This window comes from Platalea leucorodia (genome assembly GCF_965183815.1).
Source record: "Platalea leucorodia genome assembly, chromosome: 6".
Taxonomy (NCBI): Eukaryota; Metazoa; Chordata; class Aves; order Pelecaniformes; family Threskiornithidae; genus Platalea; species Platalea leucorodia.
The window spans coordinates 74108249-74131323 of record NC_138828.1 but is presented as its reverse complement, the minus strand read 5'-3'; the positions used below and the strand labels follow the sequence as shown (position 1 = coordinate 74131323).

Sequence of the window (23075 nt, the reverse complement as noted above, 5' to 3'; positions counted from 1 at the left end):
CATATACGTGTCCCTTCATTACAGAGCAGCTGTGGCACCTCTGCATGGTCCAAACCCAGTCATCTTCCCTATTTTGGTGCTGCTTCTCATAACAGTAGCTTAAAGCCAGCCCTTACTATTGGTAGTATTTCAAACCCCTTCACATTAGATTTGCCTGAGTTTAAACAGCACTGAGCCGTGCAGTGAAGATACAGCCCAAAATTCAAGCTCTTCCAGAAGACCCCACAATGAACAGCTGACCAGGAATGTAACAACATTACGATACTCCTTAAATTCCTCAAGAAAAAATAAGACACCACTTTTTCTCAATCATTACTATGATCATTACCTATACTACTATATTTTAAGATTTAACATTGCCCTGATTCACAAGCAATACAGGAGGGACAGAGAAAAGCAAGAGCTCTGCCACGTCTGCTCTGGTCTGGTTTGGGTTCTTTTCTGGAGTGTGCAGTTGCTTTCAGAGCGATGAATTGCTCATCGCTGCTGAAGATGTTGCTTCAGGAAAATCCACAGTGGTTTTAGTGCTTTTATCTCAGCAGAGGTCACCCTGAAAGCTGCATTGAAGAAACAAAACAAAAGCACATCTGATGTAATAAGCCTGGCTACCGAGTAGGAAAAGCCCCACAAGCTTGAAACAAAGCCTCCAGCAAAAGATTTTTGTGTGCCCTGTGGCACACACAGCCATCAGCAATTTATGACTTTAAAAAAAGAGCTAAGGGAAGGCTTCAGATAAACTGCATTTTGCTATAAAACAGTGACTTCATTTGCTTGGAAAAAAGCTACTCTTCTCACTTATAAATTAAGATATGGAGAGGTTACTGTCCTGCTCCTCTGGTAAAGACTAATTTTTGTGCATTCCATTTTATTCCCCAGTTCCCAAATGAAATTGTGGAAATGCTTAACCTTATGCACTGAACTGAAGTCAATAGCATCATCCACGCGCTTAATGCCAAACATGAACAGTTTAAACTTCTGCTGAAGCAGAACACAGAAACCAACCTGAAATTCAGGTCTCTGTTCTTCAGTTTTGATGAAACTCCAGCTGATGCTGGATGCTGCAGGACGAGGGGACTGTTAATGAGACTGTCCTTAATACCCATCTTGGAGACACAAAATGACACAGCAGCAGACCAGAGAAAGGAGCCCAGGATTTTTAGCTCCTCTTCATTTCAGACTGAGTCTTTAATTTCTCAGACTTATATGCTAACGGAGTAGATTGTTAAGATGTTTCAGCACTGATCCAGGCATATGAATGCATATCTTAGTCCAGACCTTTGCTGAAGCTGCTTGAATTAAGCTCAGTGTAAGTGGCATGAGAAGCAGAGAGTAAGAAAAATGAATCACAGGTTCCTTAAGCCAAATTCTTAGTCATTTTACAGGACACTCTTGAAAAGCTGAAAATCTAATTAAGAAAAGACATACATGGATGCTATATAAGCAGTGTATCTTTAGTAACTGAACTCTTAAAAAAAAATGTATTAGCCCAATTTTACAATTTAAATGTATGAAAATATATAATGCAGTGTGTACATATGTACTGTATAAAGCTATCTGACACACAAATACGACTTTCTAAGGTAATGAACAGCAATAATTTCCAGAGCAGTCGATGGGAAGAGATGCTGCCCAGCACCTGTGGCCCACGAGGCTCACAATCCACAGGATCATCTCCCTGGAGCTCCAAGAGCCTCACACCCCTTTTTCCAGGGCTTTCTAACTCAAGCCTAGAGTAAGGAGATGTCTTTTCAAAATAGTGAAGACTGGTCTGAAAAGGCAATGGGTAAGGGGTGCTAAGCAGGACCCTTTCATTAGCAGTGGTTATAAGCCAGAACACTGTTACACAATGCAATGATCCATCACAGCAATAGTGTACAAGCAAGTTTGAAATATCCAGATATAAAGCAAGCTTACACTATAGATGAGCTTAATACTCCTAAGCAAGCAAAGATTTTGAAAATTAAATTTATAGCCATTTCAAAATACTGTTTTCCAATAGACAGGCCAAAACTTTCAACCTCAGCACAAGCAGAAGATTACTGCATTTTAGTACAAATACGTATTCGTAACTAACCGAATACCAGCAGCTCTTCTCCCCTTCTTTGACTGAAAAATCAATTGTTTACCGAGGAAAAACATGTGCAAGGAAAACATTTGAATCCCTATTAAGAAAAGTGCAGAACATTTCGCTTTCATAGAAAAATGTGGACAAATTGGGCTATTCCTTGTAAAGATTTATAAATCAGCTAGAGATTGTTGTCACACCAGGCCTAAAACAATTTTACTGCACTTAGAGGCTCAGGAATGCTTTTGTTTGAGCACAGAACTTTTCTAAACACACTGCAGCTCTGCTAACAGCCACCAGCCCTCAAGTGGAAGCCCTTGGAGAGGTATTACCCTGAAAGCCATTTATCTTTTACTTCAATTTGCAAGCAAACACCAACACAGAGAGCCATTAGAGAACAAGTGCTCTCTGGATGCTGAAAATCAATGGAGGAAAATTAAAAATCAACAAAGCTCTCACATACAGCCTCCTAAATGAAATGGCCTGTGATCCAGTCAATCCTTGTTAAGAGGAGAGTAAAATAAATTCTTAATCAAGGATGAGCTCTAGTGACACTTCTTATCATATTTATATTGCATATCGTACATCTCTAGCTATATTCTGTGTCATAAGTATATAATCTGATAATAAAGATACTCATAGTGCATAGAACAATTAAGAAACAATTTTCAACACTCAAGTTCTAGTGGCAGACAAAAGGTTTAGGTTCTGAGAAAGGTGATGATGTGTGAATGAAGTGACAGGAGTAAACATAGCAGAAGTTTTGTACAATATTTTGATAAATGCCCCTTCGCTTACATCCTGAAGAGTAAATCCACCTAATTTACATATTTTTTTTCTTTTTTTTTTACAGTATTAAGCTAGTTACCAATCTCTTTAGGTCAGCTTGTAAAGCAGCACTGGGAACAACACACTGTGATGCTCTTCCGTGTTGCTCACAGCCATGGAAAAGTTAAAAAAGAAAAAAAGTAAAAATATTTAAAAGATTTGCCTATGCTGTCTTACCTACTAATCACTGTCACTCATGAACCAGCCAAACCACTGCCCCTGAGAACGTGACCAAGTATTGACATAAAGACATTAACAGAATGCAACGTCACATGTACAAACCACTCATTTGCCTTGATAATTGCAATAAACATGCAACAGCATGAGGTATGCTAACGAAATAGCATATCATTCATTGAGGCAATTATTAGCCTTCCTAATGTAACAATTTCCCCATGATGTAATAGCCATGGCACAACTAAGCAGTTTTAGCCAACATATATTGAAATAATCTATAGTGATTAATTTAATTTTCCATATTTTTCTGAATGAAGAAAAGGTCAGTCTTTCCACTTTTAGTGATAATTTCTCAACATGGCAAGAAGACAAAAGATGAAAGGGTTTCCTTAAATCCTTCATAATTTCCATTATAAACATGACTTCTGTGAGGAAAAAGGAATTCTGAGATGAAAAATCATCAGAAATGAGAAGTCTCACATCTAAGGCATCTCCTCCCATTTGCCTACACCCTGTTCAGCAAGCACTAGTACTGATAAATTGATGCAAAGCCTAAGGTAGGAAACTAAGCACAAGAATTTTGATTGAGATCAAGCCAAATGTAAACAGGATCAGGTCTCTAAGTTATCTACCCTTTTACCTGATGTTGCAATTGCTTCTAAATGGATGTTCAAGAGTACTGCATGGCACCATGATAAGAGTTGATTGGTTCACGATAGCACTAAGTGGATATGTTCAAGCGATGAAGCTGTTAATTACTCCAGAAGACCACAAGAGTCTGAGCATTTGATATCAACATGGTTATGGATTTCTCCATTAATGAATGTGTCATAGTCCCAGCTGAGGCTCTTCTGGTGAACCATCCACACTTACGTGGTGTGGAACCAACCTCTGCGTCCAACCACTGCCAGCTACACCTGGGCAGAATATGGTTTCTCTTTCCCTGCGCTTCCAGAGAAGAATTGGCGGCTCAGGCTCTGCTGTGAAACTCCTTTATCACACACCTTTTAGTCAGCATAATGGAATTACAGATCCAACCAAAGCATGTAACCCCTCTGCATACTTGACTGTTACCTCTTTAGACCAGCCTGTTTTCATCACCAGTCCCTCATTCTTGCCTAGTGCTGGTGATGAAACTGCTCAGCCTTCCAGAAAACATACGGTCTTTGAAAAACATTTCACACACCTTTCATCTTTATTGTGTACAAGGACTGACTATTTTCCATAGTGTTTGCAAGCTGCTGGGCATAAAAAGTCACTAATGATTACTGTCTTTTCTTTACCAGAGTGAGGGTGCTAAAACTGTGGGCATCACTGATATCTTCTATCACAAAATACTAACTCTGAACTACCCAAAGGGTTACATGTAATAAGCTTCTTCCAACCATGAAGACAGATGGCATGACATATCTGAACACAAACATGACAAATTTAGGACTATGTACATCTGCAGAATTGACTCTTCAGGATATTTGTTTGGCAGTCAAAGTGTTCTTCAAAATGATAAAAATAAAAAATTGAATTGATTTTTTCCAGAATAAAGACAGGTTCCACAGGTCTCCCCTCTGGTGACTAACTCAGTAAATCTTAGGTGACAAACTCAGTAATTTTTAATAGGTAAGAGAACATAAGCAAAAGTACAAACTCTATTTTAACTTTTTATTTTATTTTCACTTCTAAGGTTAAAATTTCAGCATGGTTGGGTGAGAGAGAGAGAATAGCTCAGGGCATCTTTATTTATTGTAAAGCTCAAGAAAACTTGTGAGAAATCTCAGCAGATTTTCTCTGATTAAAAAAGGTAAAGGTAAAATGGCAATTGCCAGAATTTTGAATATGTTGCTTGCTCTTCCCTAGCAAGGCTCATTTGATTGCAACTTGACTCATCAGATGTTGTTTTAACACCCCCTGAGATGCACGAAGTTGATGTCTACACTCCCCTGAAGACAAGAACACATTTTTCAAGGCTCTAGGCTGCCAGCCACACTGCAGTGAAACATATGCTGTCCTGTTACTTCAGATAACAAACGGCTTCTCTTTTGTTCAGTGATTCAGCCACACAAATAACTTATTTTGTCTCCTGAGACTTTTGAAATGACTGAGGTCTCTTCAAATAGGCATCAACTGCATTGTGTTTACTGGGTAATATACTTCTAATGCAGGGCTAGATTATTCCAACCAAGGTATGGTAACTGAGCTGGCTTTTATAAGTAGCAGCTGAGGCAATTGGTTGTGACTCTGCTATTCCCAACGGTAATCCTTATGGAAAGACTATAAATATTGCATACCCACCATTACATGTGATGAACAAATATTGACAATATACTGTATTCTGAAATAGTCGGTAAGTAAGCTCATTCACGTGAGAGAACCCCATTTACAAAGACTCTTTTAGCTTGAGTAAACATATCCAGGATTACAAAGACATCTGGTGACATAGCTTTAGAAACCTGGAGTACTGACATCGGTCATGAACTCAACCCTATGAGGCACCACTGTTCCCCATATTGTCATTCCTTTGGCACGGAGGGCATTTAGTCTGGATCATAGGTTCTTCACATAGAACTAGTCTCATATAAAGAGGATCATGAACCGATTAAGAATACCGCAGCAACCATTATCACACTTTTTGTCTTTGGTATTTGGAAGCCACCCATCACCATGGTACCCCAGTGTGAACGGGATTCATACCCTAGAGCTTTAGAAAGAGAAGTGAATTTACATAGAGATTTGAACAAGATAATGCCAGCACTTCTCTTTGTCTGAAGGAAAGAAACAATACATTATGAAAGCAGAGCACCATTTTGAGGTGATTCTTGACCAAAATTGCATTTGATACACAATTTTGCATCTGACGTGCAACTCCCTCAGCTTCCGATGCTGCAGCTACTAGCAGTGCCTGTGCAAGGCTGCCCATCAATGCAGGCTGTGCTGAATGCTGCTGCTCCTGGGGCGAGGGTGCCCGGGAAAAGCCCCCTCCAGGCTGACCTGCAACTGGAAGGGTGGGAGGAGAAAAAGAGAAGTGGAATGGAAATAAGCTGGAAAGGAAAGCTGGAGGGAGAGCCAGTTACACCAGGGAAACACTTTTTCAGGGCTTTCACACAAGCAAAGTGGGGAGAGGCATGCTGTTTCCAGCAGCCCATCGCCCCGAGGAACTGACTGCTTTGCCTAGAGCCATAAGGAACAAAAGCAAACCAGGTCACAGTGATGCCAGACCTCCTCAGGTTATTATTGCAGTTCTCCCTATCTAGAAAATCAATACTCAAAACACATGAAAGCCCAGATTGCAGCACTGTACACTGTTAAACAACAGCCCTAGATGAAAGGTCATCAAGCCGGAGTACCCCTGATTACCATATAATATACTACAACAGAGCTGGGCAAGCCTAAATTGGAGGTTTCCTCCTGATTTTTGTGGTTCCTTAAGAAATCAAAATAAGCTGGAAACTCAAACCCTTCAGGGAAAAAGCACAATAACATCTTACTGTGCAGCAATCAACATATATTTACTGGATTAAAAAGTGGACTAAAAATTTGTTGTGCAGTCTTATGTTATTCTTCACCTTTCTAAGATCTACTAAAAACAGCTACAGCCTTGAGAATAGACCTTTTTTGAGATTTCTGGTAAAAGCCTGTAGCCCCGACCACAGTAGATGTCATAGCCGGTTTACAACCGCAGTGTTCTCTGGGGATAATTTTGTTAGCTGAAGTTTATAAACTGACCTGCAGAGAAGGCAGAAGGGGGGACTCTTGGGTTCTGCCACCGCATCACTTGGTGATTTTTAAATAAACTTATTTGCTAACATGAACATTTAGAGATTTAGCCTTTCTCTGGATTTTACCTGGGTGATATTTAGCTTACATCTGTGAACATGGCTTAAATGCAGTGGCAGGTGACACAGTAGTATTAAGGAACAGTAAAGTGTCCAACCTCAGCCACTGACCGCTGCACTAGTTGCTCCAGTCAAAGAGAGCAGACAAGAGAGAAGGTAAAAAACCACCACAAACAAAACCCAGTGTGCTATCAAAATGTTCAAAAAAGATAAATAACCAGCAATTACCTAAATCATGGGCTACTGAATACAGGAAAAAAGAAAAACATAGCAGTGTCACCTGGTGACTGTGAGCATCAGCCTAATGAATTTGCCTCTTAACATCTTAGTTTAAAAACAGGGTGAAGGGGAAAATCCCCTTATTAATGAATTGAGGAATCCCATGGAGAGAAAAATATATAAGTAAAGCAGAATACATTATAGTTTTGAGATAAACTCAGAGTCATATAAATATTATGTAAGTCAAAAATTTACCAGCCTTCAGAGAAAAAAATTTATACAATTTTGGGACTTTACTGACTATTAAAATGACAGGGCACTTTCAGAAAAAATAAATTTTAGTCAGAAAATGCTGACGTGGCAAAGTCAATGTTCTCCAACACACATTTTAATTTTGACAAGTTTCCCAATTCAAATATTAATTTTAATTTGGAGTATTTATTATTTTATAAGTAAACCTTGACATACTTTTAAAACACTACATTTAAGAGGGTCACAATTTAAGCAAAATATCTCAGTTAATCTCATCTATTTTTCCTTATCTTGGCTCCATCAACTCTTTTCCAAGTTTTTTATTTTCATCTGTAAATTGGGTTATAATTTTTTTCAGAAATGTTCAGAGTATTGATAAACATGTCTGACCTTATCCTAACCCAGCCACGTTTTGCATGGTAACTGGTTCATAGTACGTAAGTGTTAATAAAAAGTGAATTCTATGGATTGTGCAGAAACACAGGGCCAATGCTTTCCAACAGAATATCTAAAATTAAGGTCCTAGATGTAAATTTAGCTCCCTTCTTTCTTCCTGAGTATAACTTTTTAAAGATGCAGTTCAAATTGCCTCTAACGCTTTAGAAAAGCTTTAAAACTTTTTTCATTATCATCACAGATTTGCTTTCTATAAAGCTATGAATTTACTATGAATGTACTATGAATTTGGTTCAGAAGCCACATCTTCAAATTCTGTGCATTTATCTATTCAGTCTTCCAAAACAATAACACAAAAAAGTGTAAAAATCTACTTCATCCTTGCTTAAAGCTAATTATGATCTTGCCATTGAAAATATTTCCCATATTTCAGTCCTTCATTCTGGAAATATTAACTGTTGTGATTTTTTTCAAAAATAAGCTGTCATATATGAATGCTGATAATATTTATGGCATCAATAGACCTTCCACAAGCCCACACTCTCCTTTGAACTAGTAAAATGGTAAAATTGGATTTAATTAATCTATTATTTTGTTGAGGGGCAAAAGGATAGTTTTGTACTTGAAGCTAAGAGGCTGGCTTAGATGCATGGCATATTATTAAATTTCTCTCATTTCTTTCCCAGGCAAGTCATTTACATCTTTCTGTGTCCACATCTGTGAAAGGGAAATCCTATCACCTCTTCAGAATTCCCAAAGCTATTAACAGGACACACGAAATCATCTACGTGCATATAAAATTTTGAGATCTTATGGCAGCGTACAACTCACAAGTGGTTTTAATATGGTTCTACAATATACCAAGCAATATTAGAACAGAACATTACTACCTCCTGAACGGCACTTTATTCCAGAAAGGACAGTTTTATAGACTTTGTCTGCCTAAGTCAAGTGAAAAGTTATGGCTGGACCTTGCAATAATATACAGGATGGGAGAGTTTCAGAGGAGCCTTTGGGCTTTGCAGCCCCAAAGCTCAGCAGAAACCCTGTATCCCTGAGCTCCACCTAGCAAAGATGTAAAAAAATGGAGGCCCAGATCTCTTGCTCCTGTGTTAGAGCGCCTTGCAGAATGGAAAAGTATTTCTTGACCCTTCAGATGCAGCTAGTAAGAAAACCATTGCCTTTGCTGGAGCCCACAGAAAGAACGAAGTGCAAGACACTATTATTCGCCCAGACAGACTCGAACCTTTAGCCAAACCCACACTAATTTATGCCTGCCTGCGCTGCATCACAAACAAACTGTAAAAGCACTTAAACACAGAAAATCCTATAAAGTGACGCAATGTGGAAAAAAATTAGTTTACGGCTATGGCTGAATGAAGCAAACAGGACATATATTATCACTAAAGAATGACTCCAGTGCATTTAATATCTTAAATTGACAGGAGATGTTTGCTTATTCCCAGTGATCCCAGTCCGATTCCTGTAGTCATAGTTACACTGAAAGCACAGCTTTTTATGCAACTAGCAGTCGTCCGTTTTTGGCACCAACCTTTACAAGATAAACACTCCACAATCCCTCAGTGCTACCTGAGGCACTTCCCTTGCCAGACCTTTCCACCAGATCTCCTTGCATAGACTTAGTGTCTTCTAGAAAAGAATGAGAGCATTTTAAAGTCAAATCTGCATGCCATTTCAATGTCCAGACTGGTAATATTGTTTAGAGGACTAAGAATAGGATTGTAAACCTGTAAATTGTAGATCCAGCAATTGCAGCAGAAATCAATCCTGTTCCATTTGGAGCAAGTAGCTTAATTTCCTCATTTATGTGAGAATAGAAGTACTAACGCCATATTCAAATTATTACCAATGTCCTGAACCAGCCACGCCTGATAAATGCTAAACAATCTTGGAAAACATAGGAACATATTTATAACAATTATTTTCAGCATGCTGCAAATCTTAAAATGCTGTTCAGTACTGCAGGGATATGACACAAAAAATACCTTGTAAATATGCATTCCTCTCACAATGGGATCATAAAAATACTCAGCATTTATTTAGGGATCACAGGTGCTCTGCAGACTTCAGTATTATTGTCTTAAGTTTATAAATAAGGAAACTAAACCAGACCAATTCTGTGGTTTTTTCAAAACCTTGTAATCTGACCTCAAGGTAGACTGTCAAATCATGTCATGTCACAGTGCTTTTGCACAAGGCAAATGATATTACAAGGTGTGAGGCAATGGGAAGTCGGGCTTCAGGGAGGCCCAGGCTTGCTCAAGGTCATAGAAACTGAAGTCAGGTCTCCTGGCTAACAGCTCCCTGATCAAATCATCCTACTACCGCTGTTGAAGAGATTCACTTTATGAATTATAGTTAGGGATGTGTCAGCACTTTTGTTATGATCCCAAGAAAATTATAATTTTGAATAGAAACATGAACCATTAGCTACATTCTTCTACATAATATTTTTCTTTAGTAATTTTAACTGAAAGAAAAAGGTTTAATTCAGTCCAGAAATGACTTGCAAAGTGTAAAAAAGAGTAATGCTCAGAAATGGAAGAAAAGCAGGAAAACAAGAAAGTGCTGGAAAGAGATTAAGACATGGAAGGACAGAAATAAGTGATGAAAGGTTGCAAAAAAATCATTATGAAAAAAGCAGGGAGAGAGAAATACAGGTTAGACACAAACCAAAACACGCTTGTAGAAGATCCCACCTCAAAACCAAATCAGGAATTATGAAGAATTCACCATTCATCTGATAGCAATCTTCTGGCATGAAGGGACAACAGCAACCTAGTGCATTAGTTACTCCCACAGATGGAAAAAATCCATCTCTAGCACCAGCCTGAAAGAGGCCACTGTCAAGAAGGCTTCAGCGGTAGCTAAGTTAAACACAAGAGATTTCAGTTTCCAGAAGTAAGAATCTTTCTCTGCCTGACAGAAACACATAGTGTGAGGGAAAAAAAAAAAATAAAAAAAAAAAAAATCCTGTTTTATGTTTGCATGAATTTTTGAAGACTATATTCAAATAAATGTGTACAGGCTGCATGAGAAGAACATGATTAAAACATATTTGTCACACAGGTCCTGTCTTTTCAGTAGAAGTTCACTGCTGCAGAGTGCTGGGGCTACTGGGAATCAGGCCTAATTTCAGAATTAGAAAAAGGTAAGCAAATAGTTACGTTCATCCCTTCTAGTAAATGCCACAAAGAGGGTGGAATAAAAAAAAAAATATCACTGGCATACTTAACTGTGAGATTCACAGTAGTTTAGGAGTCCTCTACAAATATTTGTGCCATGACAGCAAGATTGCAGCAGCTGGCTGGTTTAAGCAGCAGTTTCACTCCTAGCAGTGTAGGGGGGGAGCAGCCACAGGGATTCACAGTGGGGCGAGCACGCTGCCAGCCCTGCAAAATGGTTGTGGCAGCAATTTAAACCCTGTTCATTTCCACTGTGCTTCCATGTCAACCCCAGGGAAAAAAATCCTGCTGCAACTCTGCTCCTGAGAGAGCAAGAGGAGTTTGTGTGGTCAGCACGAGCGGAGGGAAGTCGAACAGCTGCAGTGAAGAGAAGCAGAATTTGACACATCAGTAGATTGGAAAATGCTAGCAGAGCACGAAGCGTGGAAGCTGGGACTCGTGCTGCCGTTCCATCACTGGGGAAATGAGGAGGAAACGCACAGGTCTCTAGGAGATGCAGATGATCCATCAGCAAGCATGATGAATATGTTTCAAACACACTACACCATTATTTTCGGGCTGTCTGGGGACTATGCCTACTGTATGTTGTCCTTGCAGACTTCCTGAACGGTATTACTCATCTTTCTTCAAATACTGTTTAGAAGTTTTCGTATAACCTCCTTAACATTGTCCTCGTGGTTAGTTATTGCTGCAGTTAGACTTTGAGTTAAGATGAAGGAGTTCCCAATTTCCTCTCTTCAGTAACACGGGAACCTTGATACATGCCTCTAGGCATGTTGTGATGCTCAGTAAATAATTAGACAAAAGTAATCTCAACACACAGGATAATTGCAATAGATATAAATGATCTAAATTAATCACAGAAAAACCTTATCTTGTGCACACCAGTTTTAGCAGAAACCTGACTCTGTTCTATAGACTTAACTGTACCCATTTCATCTTAGCACACAGGGCAACCAATTAAATACTTATTAAGTACCATAAGATGCTTGTTACTAATCCTTTACCATCTCCTCTTTACATTTAGCTTCTCTTTTCTCCTCTTTCCTTTTGCAAAGACTCAGCACCGCTGATATAACCACCTCTTCCTTTCTGGTTTTATCTGTCACAGGTTTCATGCAACCCTGAATCAGTAACTCTCTATTCACTCTTCATATGAACACCTTCTCCTTTGGACACTATCCCATATATTATAATTTGACTCTTTGTTCTATTTAATTCTGCAAGCTCCATATTGCATCAGCATTATATTCTCATGGGAACATATAGCCTTCAGAAAAGATGTGCGTGATCATCATAGCTATTGATTACAAGACAGTTGTAGCTCTAGCTAGGACACAAGAAAGTCTCTGCCATGCTGGACAAAAGCCTAGGTCTTGCTCAGGTCTAGGGACCTACCGCAGACGATTTTGCTTTGTTAGTTGATTTTGGTTTTCCCCCCAGTACTTACCTCAAGCAGAGGAGGAATTAAGAAGTCATTCAGGCCAATAAACCCATGGGCTTATTGCTCATCCAGCAGGCTGGACGAGGGAAACACACGACCTGCCTAGTGTCCTGCACAGCAAATCTACCACACCACCCTCCCCAGGATTCTTCTCTGGCATACAGCTCAGATTTAGATTTGGGCCTAAGTATAAAAATCTACATTTTAAAATGAAGAAATTTGAAATGACAGCCTAGTCTAAGTTTTGCAAAATTGCCCTTATTTTTAGATATACCAAATCAAAATCCCAGATCTTAAAAACCCCTCTGGTGTGGGACATCATGCTTTCCAGTTTACGGCTCCTCTCTGACCAGCCACCTGCTCAGCAGCACACATGACTGCATGTGCTGAGGGTAGCTCCAGACCTGCTTTCTACTATATGCTCTTGATTGACTATTCCTATTTCTCCAAGCAATGACCCCTGCTCATCATAATAGGAAATAAAACCTTGCTGAAAATATGATGCTTGGATTCCTTCTCTTCCCAGAATTACCAGGAGGGAAATGGATGTCTCTCAAGTGCAGAATCATATGCACAATGGTCTCTTAACACTTGCTCACAGGCCTTTTCCATTTTCACATAAATCTTTTTTATGTTGTACTCCCACCAACTAGTCTTTTTATTTTTGGCTTCACTACAGTAAACTTAATTTAACATTACGGCTTTTTGGTAGTTGTTGGTCTGCTTTTATGATTAATGAGCTCTAGACAGGAAATTCATAAAAACAGAACAAAAGAATCTATAATAAGTATGCAGTAAAGACAGGACTATTTTTCCTTAGAATAATTGTATGCCTGAGCACAAAAGAATGCAAAAGTTGCACATTAGGCTACAAAATCACAGTGGAAGGTCAATCTCAAAAACTTCAATTGAGATCTCTACATTAAGCATCAAATAAATTATAGGATAGAATAATAACACAGAATGTCTGTTCAAGTGTGCACCCATTTAGCCCACACACCCTCTACCTTGATGAGTAATTATCCTACATACTATGGCAAACCTACACACTAGTCATGGCAGTCTACTGTTCACTTGTATTGTTAGCCAGGTTTGTTGCTTTGGGGTTTTTTGTGGATTTTTTTTTTCTTTTTTTTTTTTTTTTTTTCTCTAATGAGGTGCAGCCTTTGACCACAGTCTCCTCCACGTGTGGACTATAAAACATTTATAGGTCAAAGGAGGCAGAACTAAAACAAAAAGGTTTAGAGGCAGCTTCAGACTGCATGGTTCAATGTTTTGGTAGATATGCATGCAGAAAAGTATTCAAAGACAACAATGCACCTAATAAAAAGAGCTGGGGATTCCTTTCTAGCTCCGTACATGGAAGACCAGGATGGAGAAATGCACAGAAAGTGTCTGCAAAATTTTTATGGAAACCAAACCTTTCTCCACCACACTACACAGAATAATGCATTCATAATCTACTGTTTATGAGAGAGGGGATACTTAAATAAAACAGTAACGCTGCTACTACCTTTGACTTATTGGAGGTGTTACACGGAGTTAGAATATGAAAATCACATGAGAGTGATACATTTTTGATGCAGCTCTGTTTACATACAAAGTGTGAAAAAGCCCTGGTTTATCAAACATAGCAGGAATCAGTCAGACAGGGAAAGCTGTAGTTCCTAGCCTCCATTCAGCCAGTACTTAGCTCAAATACTTTTCTAATAGGCACATTCCTACTGATTGTTCCATGTATGTTTTTAATTTTCAACTGCTCCACTCTTTGCTTCTCAAAGCTTTATCATACTTTTTCCACATATATGTACTCACACCCCATCAAATAGCATCCATCAAATCTCCCTGTATGGCTTGGTTTCAGTGGCGCTGCATGAACCTCTGACTCCTAGCTAACAGCTCAAGGAAAGCTCTGACTGTTTTAACCTATTTAGTTCCACGTGCATTTAATAGCTTTCTAGACTGACCATCAACTAGGCAACTGCTCATCAACTGTGTGTGAATAAAGTCTGGGATTTCTGCTCAGCGCTGCCTCTCACAGCAATCCACTTACCAGCAAACTATGGGTGAGAAAAAATTTTGATTATTTGGCATACTTCTGGAAGCATCTGGAAAATCCGAAGATGAACTGAACAATCCCAGACAGAAGTCTTAAGCAAAATGATGCAGTCAGGTTACATCAGTGCTCTGGTGGTGCATCACTAGAATAAAACTGAATGGTGACACTGCTCATAAGGAAAGAATGCATCATGGTAGAGATGAGGCATACAGATTCATTCTGCAATTTCACAGTGAAACCTTCCTGAAGTAACTACTCAGGTTATTGAAAGGAATATTCCATAGTTGACAACTTCTACTAATAAAAGTGTGAGATAATTCTGCTCTGTATGTTTGCAGACACTCTGGAATGGTCTTTAAGGAAATTGATACTTGAGTAAAATTTTTCCTTACAAGTAAATACAGTCATACTGCATTTTGTCAACCTCCACTACCAATTGTTTTGCTCTGAAAGACATATGTCAAAATGCTGTAGGACTGCGTTTACCTGTAAGTGCTTACAAACATTGCTCAAGCCAGTTGCATCTCAGGAAATGTTTTATAGCTGTGGCAAATATCCTTTTGTGATCATGTGCAATTCATACTATTTTAAAGTATCAGGAGTTAAAATATTGTACAGGATAGTCTAGATGCTTATTACTATCTCAAGTATTTTGCATGGTTTATCAAGCAAGAATACACATTTGTCATCTTGCCTTTGAGTTTGGAAAAACATGCATCTATTGGTTATTGTGACAGCTGGGAAATGTAAGTGTTCAACCCATTTAACTAAGTCAGTGTATGCACAACCAACATTTATTTTCTCGTAATATGAAAAGCCTGAATACACACTGCTTAGCCGCCTCTTTTCCAGAAGCATATAAACAGAAGTATGGATGCATCAGTTGCATTAGCACCAATGAAAATAAAAATATGTGCTGAATGTGGGAAAAAAATCAACTCCTCCCCAGCAACGTTATACAAACAGAATTAAAGCAAATATGTAATTTCTACATCCAAAAGCATATATGCTCTATAAAAATGTTAAATATTTTTATGATAATTTATCTTAGCGCAGCTGAATTCTGCTAACTTTTGTCTTCCGTAGAAAGAATTTACTTTGTTCAGCTGATTCCAGATTGACACCATGGAAAGCATAATCCCATACTCCATGAATCATGTGCGTCACTTCCAAATCACAGTTATAAATCTGTTTTGGAAAACAGAGGATACAAATCAAATTATTTCCTCCACATGGCACATTGTGGGATGCCTGCACTATTTGACGCTATCAGCATAGAGTAATTACTGAAAAGGAGATAATTACCTAAGTTCCGTTGTTTAAAGTGCAGAAACATCCCTTATCAATGCACAGCACTTCAAGGCCTGCATAGAGTAAGGCTATTTTATGTCACAGATCAATTGAAAAAGTGCTTCAAATGGAAAATTTAGCATCAGAAAGCTTACATAGGAGAACTCACCCTCATTACTCTACAACTTTCCAAAACCTTGTCAGAGTAACAGTTTCAGTGCCTGGTTGCAGGTTTATACTACACTAAAACCAGCCAGCATACCAAGCAAATATTAATGCATCCTTAGGAAGCATGAACTCTTAATTACAGTGTTACCTTGTCTATTACTCTATCGTTTCATAGCATTTAGGGTGAGCCTACATGGTCTTTTGCAGGTAGGTACAAATGTCTTCTACTTGTGCTGCTGGCTGACTGCAATTTAATGCTGAATCACAAACAATACAGCCACAGTTCACGTCTCCATCCCATGATTTCATCAGAAAGGCCCATTCAGAGTGATACACAAAGCCGTCTAACGCTCTACCCTCAGAGGTTTGTCATCATTTCTTGTCAAAACTGGGTTCTGTAGCTTGAGTCCTGTGGTAACCACAGCAACACACTTTCTGCATCAGAGTTCTGCTGTGTTCAGCCAGAAAAAGATCCAGACTGAGAGAATTTACCTCAGTTATCAAAAGACTGTGTAGACATGACCTTGATACAACTTCCTGATTCGTCTCTTAGACCCATGAACAGTACTCATCACAACTTGTTCATAGAAGGGTAAGAGAGAAAACGAATGTGCCACTTTTTTGCATGGATTTAGTAGGGTTTATAAATTCCTTCCAGCTAGTTCAAAGTCCCCAGCATCCCTGTAGTTTACCTTGTAATTTTGTTCTTTTTTTATACAATCTGTTTTCCATGGAACACTATGTGAAAAGGGCGCTGTTGTACCCTCTGCATCTGCTAATGCACTTCTTCACAAACACCATTACAATTCTGTGGAATTTTAACTTCTTAAACAATAGGGTAGGGAAGATAAGATGTATCATCTTTTTTTCCTTTTCAATCCATCTTAAGAAAATGCAAACTAGAGCAATTCATAGGGACCGAAAATTTCCAGTACAATTTCACATTTGCTGTGTAAAGCTCACTTACAAGTCCATTGGTCTGAATGGTATAATTGCAGCTCACTGAGTGGGGGCATGTTGAGTGAAACTCTGAGTCACTCCAGGAGCTGGTATACCAGCAGAGATAAACTGAAGAAATAATGTCAGTCCAAGAACTAGACTGGACCATTCTAGCAAATATTTTATCGAATTGCATTCCAAAACAAAAATAGTCTTCCATCTCTTTGTATGGCTTTGTAGGAAGCTTCAGTGAGACTCTGTTCAGACCCATGACAGTCACAAAGTCATTTATAGGAACCTCCACAAGATCATTCAGTCTTACTCTCACAATTACAAAGAACTAGGACTTTAATAGGATGAACTGCCTGGAGGTACCCATGTTTCTCCATTGACTGCAGAGGGAGAGAGCTTGACTAGACACCTAAATTGCACAGAGCTAAAACCAGGTGAGGTTAATTCTCTGATGACATTGAGGTGGAAAGGATAAGCATTAAATTTGAAGTATCAGTTCTTCAACAGATGAGGTCTACAATGGGTAAACAGAATGAAAGCATAGAATAATGCTTAGTATGCAAAGTATTCAAAAAATCCCCATCAATGTCTTTTATCTATGCTTTTGTGCATATTCCCAGTCTCTAAATGCTAAGTGGTAGCATGGGACTACTTATGCTTTAAATTTAAAGTGCATGCTCAGTTCCGGTATGCATGGTCAGCACTCCAGCACGGTTTCCATTTTCAGCACATTTCAAAAGATGTGAACTGGTTGACAAAAACCCATACCACAATAATCTGAAGTCTAGTAGCATCAAGAACAGGTGAAATCCTGAGCCTTTTGCTCAGCTCAGAAAAGGGAGTCAGAGCTCTAAAGGTTCTATCCCACCTCACTGCAATTGGGCTGAAATGGATGGACAGGGAGACATTTTCTTCCATCTTTCTAAATAACTTTTGTGAAATCAGCTGGTAGTCTTAGTGTCCTAATCACATGTCCAATGCCAAAAAAGTTGCCATTATGACTGACAAAAGTTCTTACGACACAGAGACTTCCTCCTTACCTGCCACGTGTGACTGCAACACCTCCAAGACCAGTTTGATGCTGTCGGCTACAGAATTTAACTCCAATCCTTTTACCATTTTTGTACCAGGTATGTATGTATATTTGCATGTATAAATATGTCTCCCTCTGGCATCATTTACAGGCCCTAGAAATCCTTTCTGCTCTGCTGTTTTTGTTGTTTGTATACTATTGAGCAACACCTTCGCAGAAGCAAATCTCAGCATACAAGCAGCATATTTAATGACTACCCAAAGAGACTTTCTATAACAAATGGATTCCAATATGATATTAGTTTACTAAGTAGGCTTTGTATCTCTAAGAACTTCAAATTGCCTTGAGCAGAATATAGATTTTTCTAAGATAGGGTTAACATGAGATTTTTTGTGAACATCGGTGTGTCCTTCAGGCTTGAAATTCAGCAGTGATCTTACCACTGTTTATTTTGCCAGACAACTGGCACAACCACATTGTCACTGAACCTCCTGTGCTTATGCAGGCTTTTATATTGTAGCTGGGTGAGCTGGGAAAAATCCTCCACAGAGCTCTCATCTGTCTCTTAGCTTTTATTCCCCAAACTGAAACGGGTAAAGATTTTTTTTTATTCTTTTGGACTTGAAATCACCAGCAGATCTTATCTCTGATACACAGAGTCCGTTGAAACTTTGTGGTTGGTGGTAGTTCTGCTTCAAGAAACAAAAATATAATTTCTGACTTTGCAGCAGATTAAAAATATATTACCGAGCTCAGGCATAGCATAGCTTGGGCGCAAAAGCTCCAGTGACAATTGCAAGAGAAATAAAATATGTACTTAATCATCCAGGCAGCCTTGCTGAGTTCCACTGATTTTTGATTAGGCAAAACAGACAGATAAACACAACTAACATTGTCCTTCCAATCAGTGGCCTCTGCATGAAATCAATGCTTCTGTATTACACTGGAGTTAAAAGGCCCTTATCAAGAGAAAATTCTTATTTCATGAAAGACCTACTGTGCTTGTGTTATTCACAATGTATTTCACAATTCCTGCCGTTTAAATCATGGGCATTTTGCAGACATAGAAGGGTTGTTATTGTTTTTTTTCTCATAATCACTCTTCCTGTTGCTTCTAATGTAACATCCATTGTAAATACACTCAATGGGTCGATTTCGCTCTCACTTATAAAGTCCACTTAATCTTCCTAGGCTCCGTAAGAAGCTTTTTGGTTCGGTAATGATGCACGAACATTTTTTAAGAAAGAGCTACAGGGAGAGTGTTTTTTTATTTTTTAATTAAGGTTTTACACAGGATAAAAATCATTCTCAATGACAGCCTGCCCAATCCCTATGGTTTATATTAAGGAACGTGCAAAGAACTTTGAAATTGTGCACAAAGGATGAAGAGGTTGAATGCTAGTCCCAGAATTTAGGTGGATGTGTGAAAACCTACAGGAGCTCCTTTTCCATTTCTGTGGAAAGCTCCATGGAAACTCCATTTCCAGGAGTCAATGGCCTCAAAAGTTTTCATAGTCCATCAAGGCATTTCTTCCTTTCTATATTATTCAGCAAGAATATCCCAGTTCCGTATGTCACTAGGTCACCTAAGGTGACCTGCAACTTTGTGAAAACCACTTCCCTATATTTTGAAAACCTGTAAAGCACACTTCACATAGTTGCAGAGTCTCAGCTGCACCATAAAAAGTCTTTTTTTGCCACATACCTTTTTTTTGTTGGTGGGACAAATGTAGAAATTGTCAATAACTGTGGCAATCCCAGGCTGTAGATTCAACTTTGTGTATAACGTCCCAAAATCTGAGGACCTGAAAGAAATCAAACATCTGTAAGTGCTCTCTTCTAAGGGCTTCAGCATTGAAACTGCAAAAAAACCCCCAATTTTTGGCAGTAACTATCCCTTTTCAATGCTTCCCTGCCATCCTTTTGTTCTTTTCAGTGCTCATTAGCTAAAAGAAACTAAAAGAAACCTGCACTGTTAAGAATATTTTTCTGGGTTTGAAAAAACATGGCTAGTTCTGTCTGTATTTTGCAGTTCTGTGAGGTGCTAGTTTTCATCCTGATGCTGCACCGTGCAGTGACAGAAGCACAACACGTATACCTTCCATCACCACCCACAAGGTGGGAAAAAAGAGCTAAGCAGAGCAAAGGCTCGTCTGCAAGTATTAACAGCACCTCCTCGGCTATGCAGAAAAAGAAGAGCTGACTTCAGAGCCTAGTGTTGCGTAAGAGAACAATTTGGCCTGAGGTCTGGAAGACTTCCAGTGGACCTCTACCAGAATTCGTACTTGAGAAAGTACGAAAAGTACATCCACTCCTCCAGCTCTTTTTCAGAGGATCACAGAATTTTGAATGAATAAAAATGAAGTTAGTAATTGGCCATCAGTATGTCATACACACAAATCTATGAATATTTCAAATGTGGGCACTCTGCAGAAATTGTTTCATATTCCTGGAAAACCTACAGTGAAAAATGGCATCTGTGCTACGCAGCTGTATCTGCAATGTCTAGTATAAAAAGAATGCACAAGTAAAATGTTAGTATAGGAAAAAGTTAGTGAAACTCAAAGCAAGCCACATCCAAAATTAAATCACTTTGGATGAAGCCTCATTTGTTCTATATAGGATCAAATTGCACCATGTGGTCTCTCTGTATTTTCAGTTTTTCCTTTCTCGTTTGGAAGGGGACTCAGACACACCTAAGGTACCTGTCCCTTCGTCACCAAGAAGCCCTCCCTCGGACAGATGGTTGGTAGGAGGACTTGCACCCTTTTCTTCACTGGAATAACAATCTCCTTTAAGAAATGGGGCTGAAGGTGCGCTGCCTGGTACCTCTGTGTTATTCAAACAAGTGGGAACATGCAACAGCTCTCACGTCCAGGAGAACCAGGATAAGACCTGTGTCTCTCCCAGTGTGACACTGAGGAGTGCCTACGCAGTGATTCCTGCCCTACAGCCCCATTCTACCATGTTCATTGGCCTGGGTGGGCTCTGTTGTCTCATGCTCCTCGCCCAGGGGAGTCACTGCTGAGATTAGTAGGAACATGACCAAGTACAGTGAGAGTGAAAAGTGAGAAACCAAATTCCCGGCTGAGCATGTACACCTTGACAGGTGGCCCAAAGACTGAGGTCTCCTCCAAGCCACCTGAGGCAGAATGGTCCCCAAGGAGCTGGTGCCCGGAGGAGGCTGCAATGAGCACTGTGTGCCCACCCTCCACCTGCCCGTGTCCCAGTCCCGCCGGGGATGTTGGTTAAGTTAGAGGACATGTGGTATGAAGGCAGAGGCGGCTACTTTGCAATCATGCATCCAGCTTTCCACGTGATATGAGAATTTTCAGCTGTGGTTGTGGAGCAGCTTTCTATGTCTTTGGCATAACCAAGCATATTGGGCACAGAGCTATATGCCTGGATCAGGCCCTAAGGGACACCAAGTAAAGAAGGGTTCATATTTACCTTGCTTTTCTTCCCTCTCTACCAGTCAAAAAATGACTGGGCATAAGCCTATGACACACAGACCACACTCACAGCCTAAAGTTGAGAGTTTATCTATTTTATAGTGACATCTGAATGGATTTGATCTGTTTTTTTTTTCCCCATAATGTTGCTTCACCTCCAATGCATTACAGAAGTTAATGGAATCACAGCAATTCAGTTTTGACAAATAATTATGTAGAAATCAAATACATACAATTGCACTGCACTGGGTATTCAGCACCGAGCTAATTAACATTCTAAGGGGAATAGGATGGACAGTGCTAAACCTAATTTGCCGGAGGTGTTTGACAGAAAAGAAATTAAAGCACAGACTAAAATACCGACTTCAGCCAGATGTACTGAAATCATGCAGAACAAGTATGTATGATGGCAACAGAACCTAGTCTATTCTCTTTAAGGAAAGAATATCAGGTCAGCAGCTTGCCTAGTAATAACATCCTGAAATAATTCTCTGAACCTTAAAAGATGATCCAATTTGCTTTGAAGAGGCAGTTCCAGGATTAATACAGAGGGACCACTGGAGAGTGACACTGCAGGATGGCAGCAACTGTATCAAGGTACGAAAAGAGTACAGGCAGGAAGCCCAGAGAGGATAAGCCATTTCAAAGATAAAAAGTTCCAGTCTAAAACTTCCTCTTCTAGTTCTCATGACTTATAAAAAGTACTACAAGAAAAGAACAAAGTTGCAACAAAAAAAAGTACACCAAGGTAACTAATGTATTTGCAGACAAAGGTAGCAAAATATATAGTCAAAAATCTTTTATTTTCTGGTACAAATTAGGTATCTCAAGGGGGGTGGGTGGGTGGGGTGGAATCCAATTCCAATTTGAGACAGCAGGCTAATGCATATCCATAAATGCCTAAGAAGGAAGACCTGGATTGGCAGAAGATCTGTGGATCTATGGAGAAATTCATTCATTCAGACTCCTTTTTTACTATAACCCAGCCTTGAGGAGCCCAGGAACGTCAGCTACTTTTTGAGACATGTACATACAAGAGGGTATAGTTCAAGGACATCATTCAAAGGAAGCACTGTCCAAAATAACTGGTTTTCCAAATCTCATATAATCCAGAGAAAACAGGTCACCACAACATTTTTACCTGAGATACAAATTTCAAGTTCCTAGCTCTGTATATATAAAGAATTAACATTTTGTAGCACACAGGTAGAACAGAATTCCCTGTAATTGCACTACTGGGCTACAGACAGGGCTGGAGAGCAAGAATTCTGGGATCTCAGAGCATGCCTATTTCAAGAATATATTAAGAAGAAGCACAAAATGTGTTTTGTACCAAATTCAGGAGAGCAGGAGTCCTTTATGCTCTTTGAGTCATAAAGAGATTTTTTTTCTGTGTTAAAATACAAACTTGTGCTGTGTCAAAAGTGTTCAGGAGAGGAAAAAAAACCTCCCACAAATGAACCATCTGTGTTTATCAGGATAAATACATTCTCTTTCCTCCCTAAAAATTCATGGAAAGATATTTCAAGGTATAATGGAAATAGAATACATATGTACCTGATAAGAAGAGTAAAACATCCTTCTATAGCATGGTTTATTTGCAGTGATAGCACAACAGCACAACAAAAAAAAGAAGTTTAAAGGTCGATTTCGTAAAGATGGGCCTGACCTGCGGTCCTGAGTGATCTGGATGCAGTTAGTGACC

At 39.2% G+C, this 23075-nt stretch overlaps 1 protein-coding gene across 1 annotated transcript in view; it reads right to left on the bottom strand.

Annotated features, from left to right (window-relative positions):
- Positions 1–23075, bottom strand: part of SORCS2 (sortilin related VPS10 domain containing receptor 2) — a gene marked incomplete at its 5' end in the record, with an annotated part of 571875 nt that overhangs the window by 224757 nt on the left and 324043 nt on the right. Inside the window, one exon of the mRNA XM_082314967.1 lies at positions 19624–19723. Coding sequence (XP_082171093.1) covers positions 19624–19723 — 100 coding nt within the window. The remainder of the gene's footprint in view (positions 1–19623; positions 19724–23075) is intronic.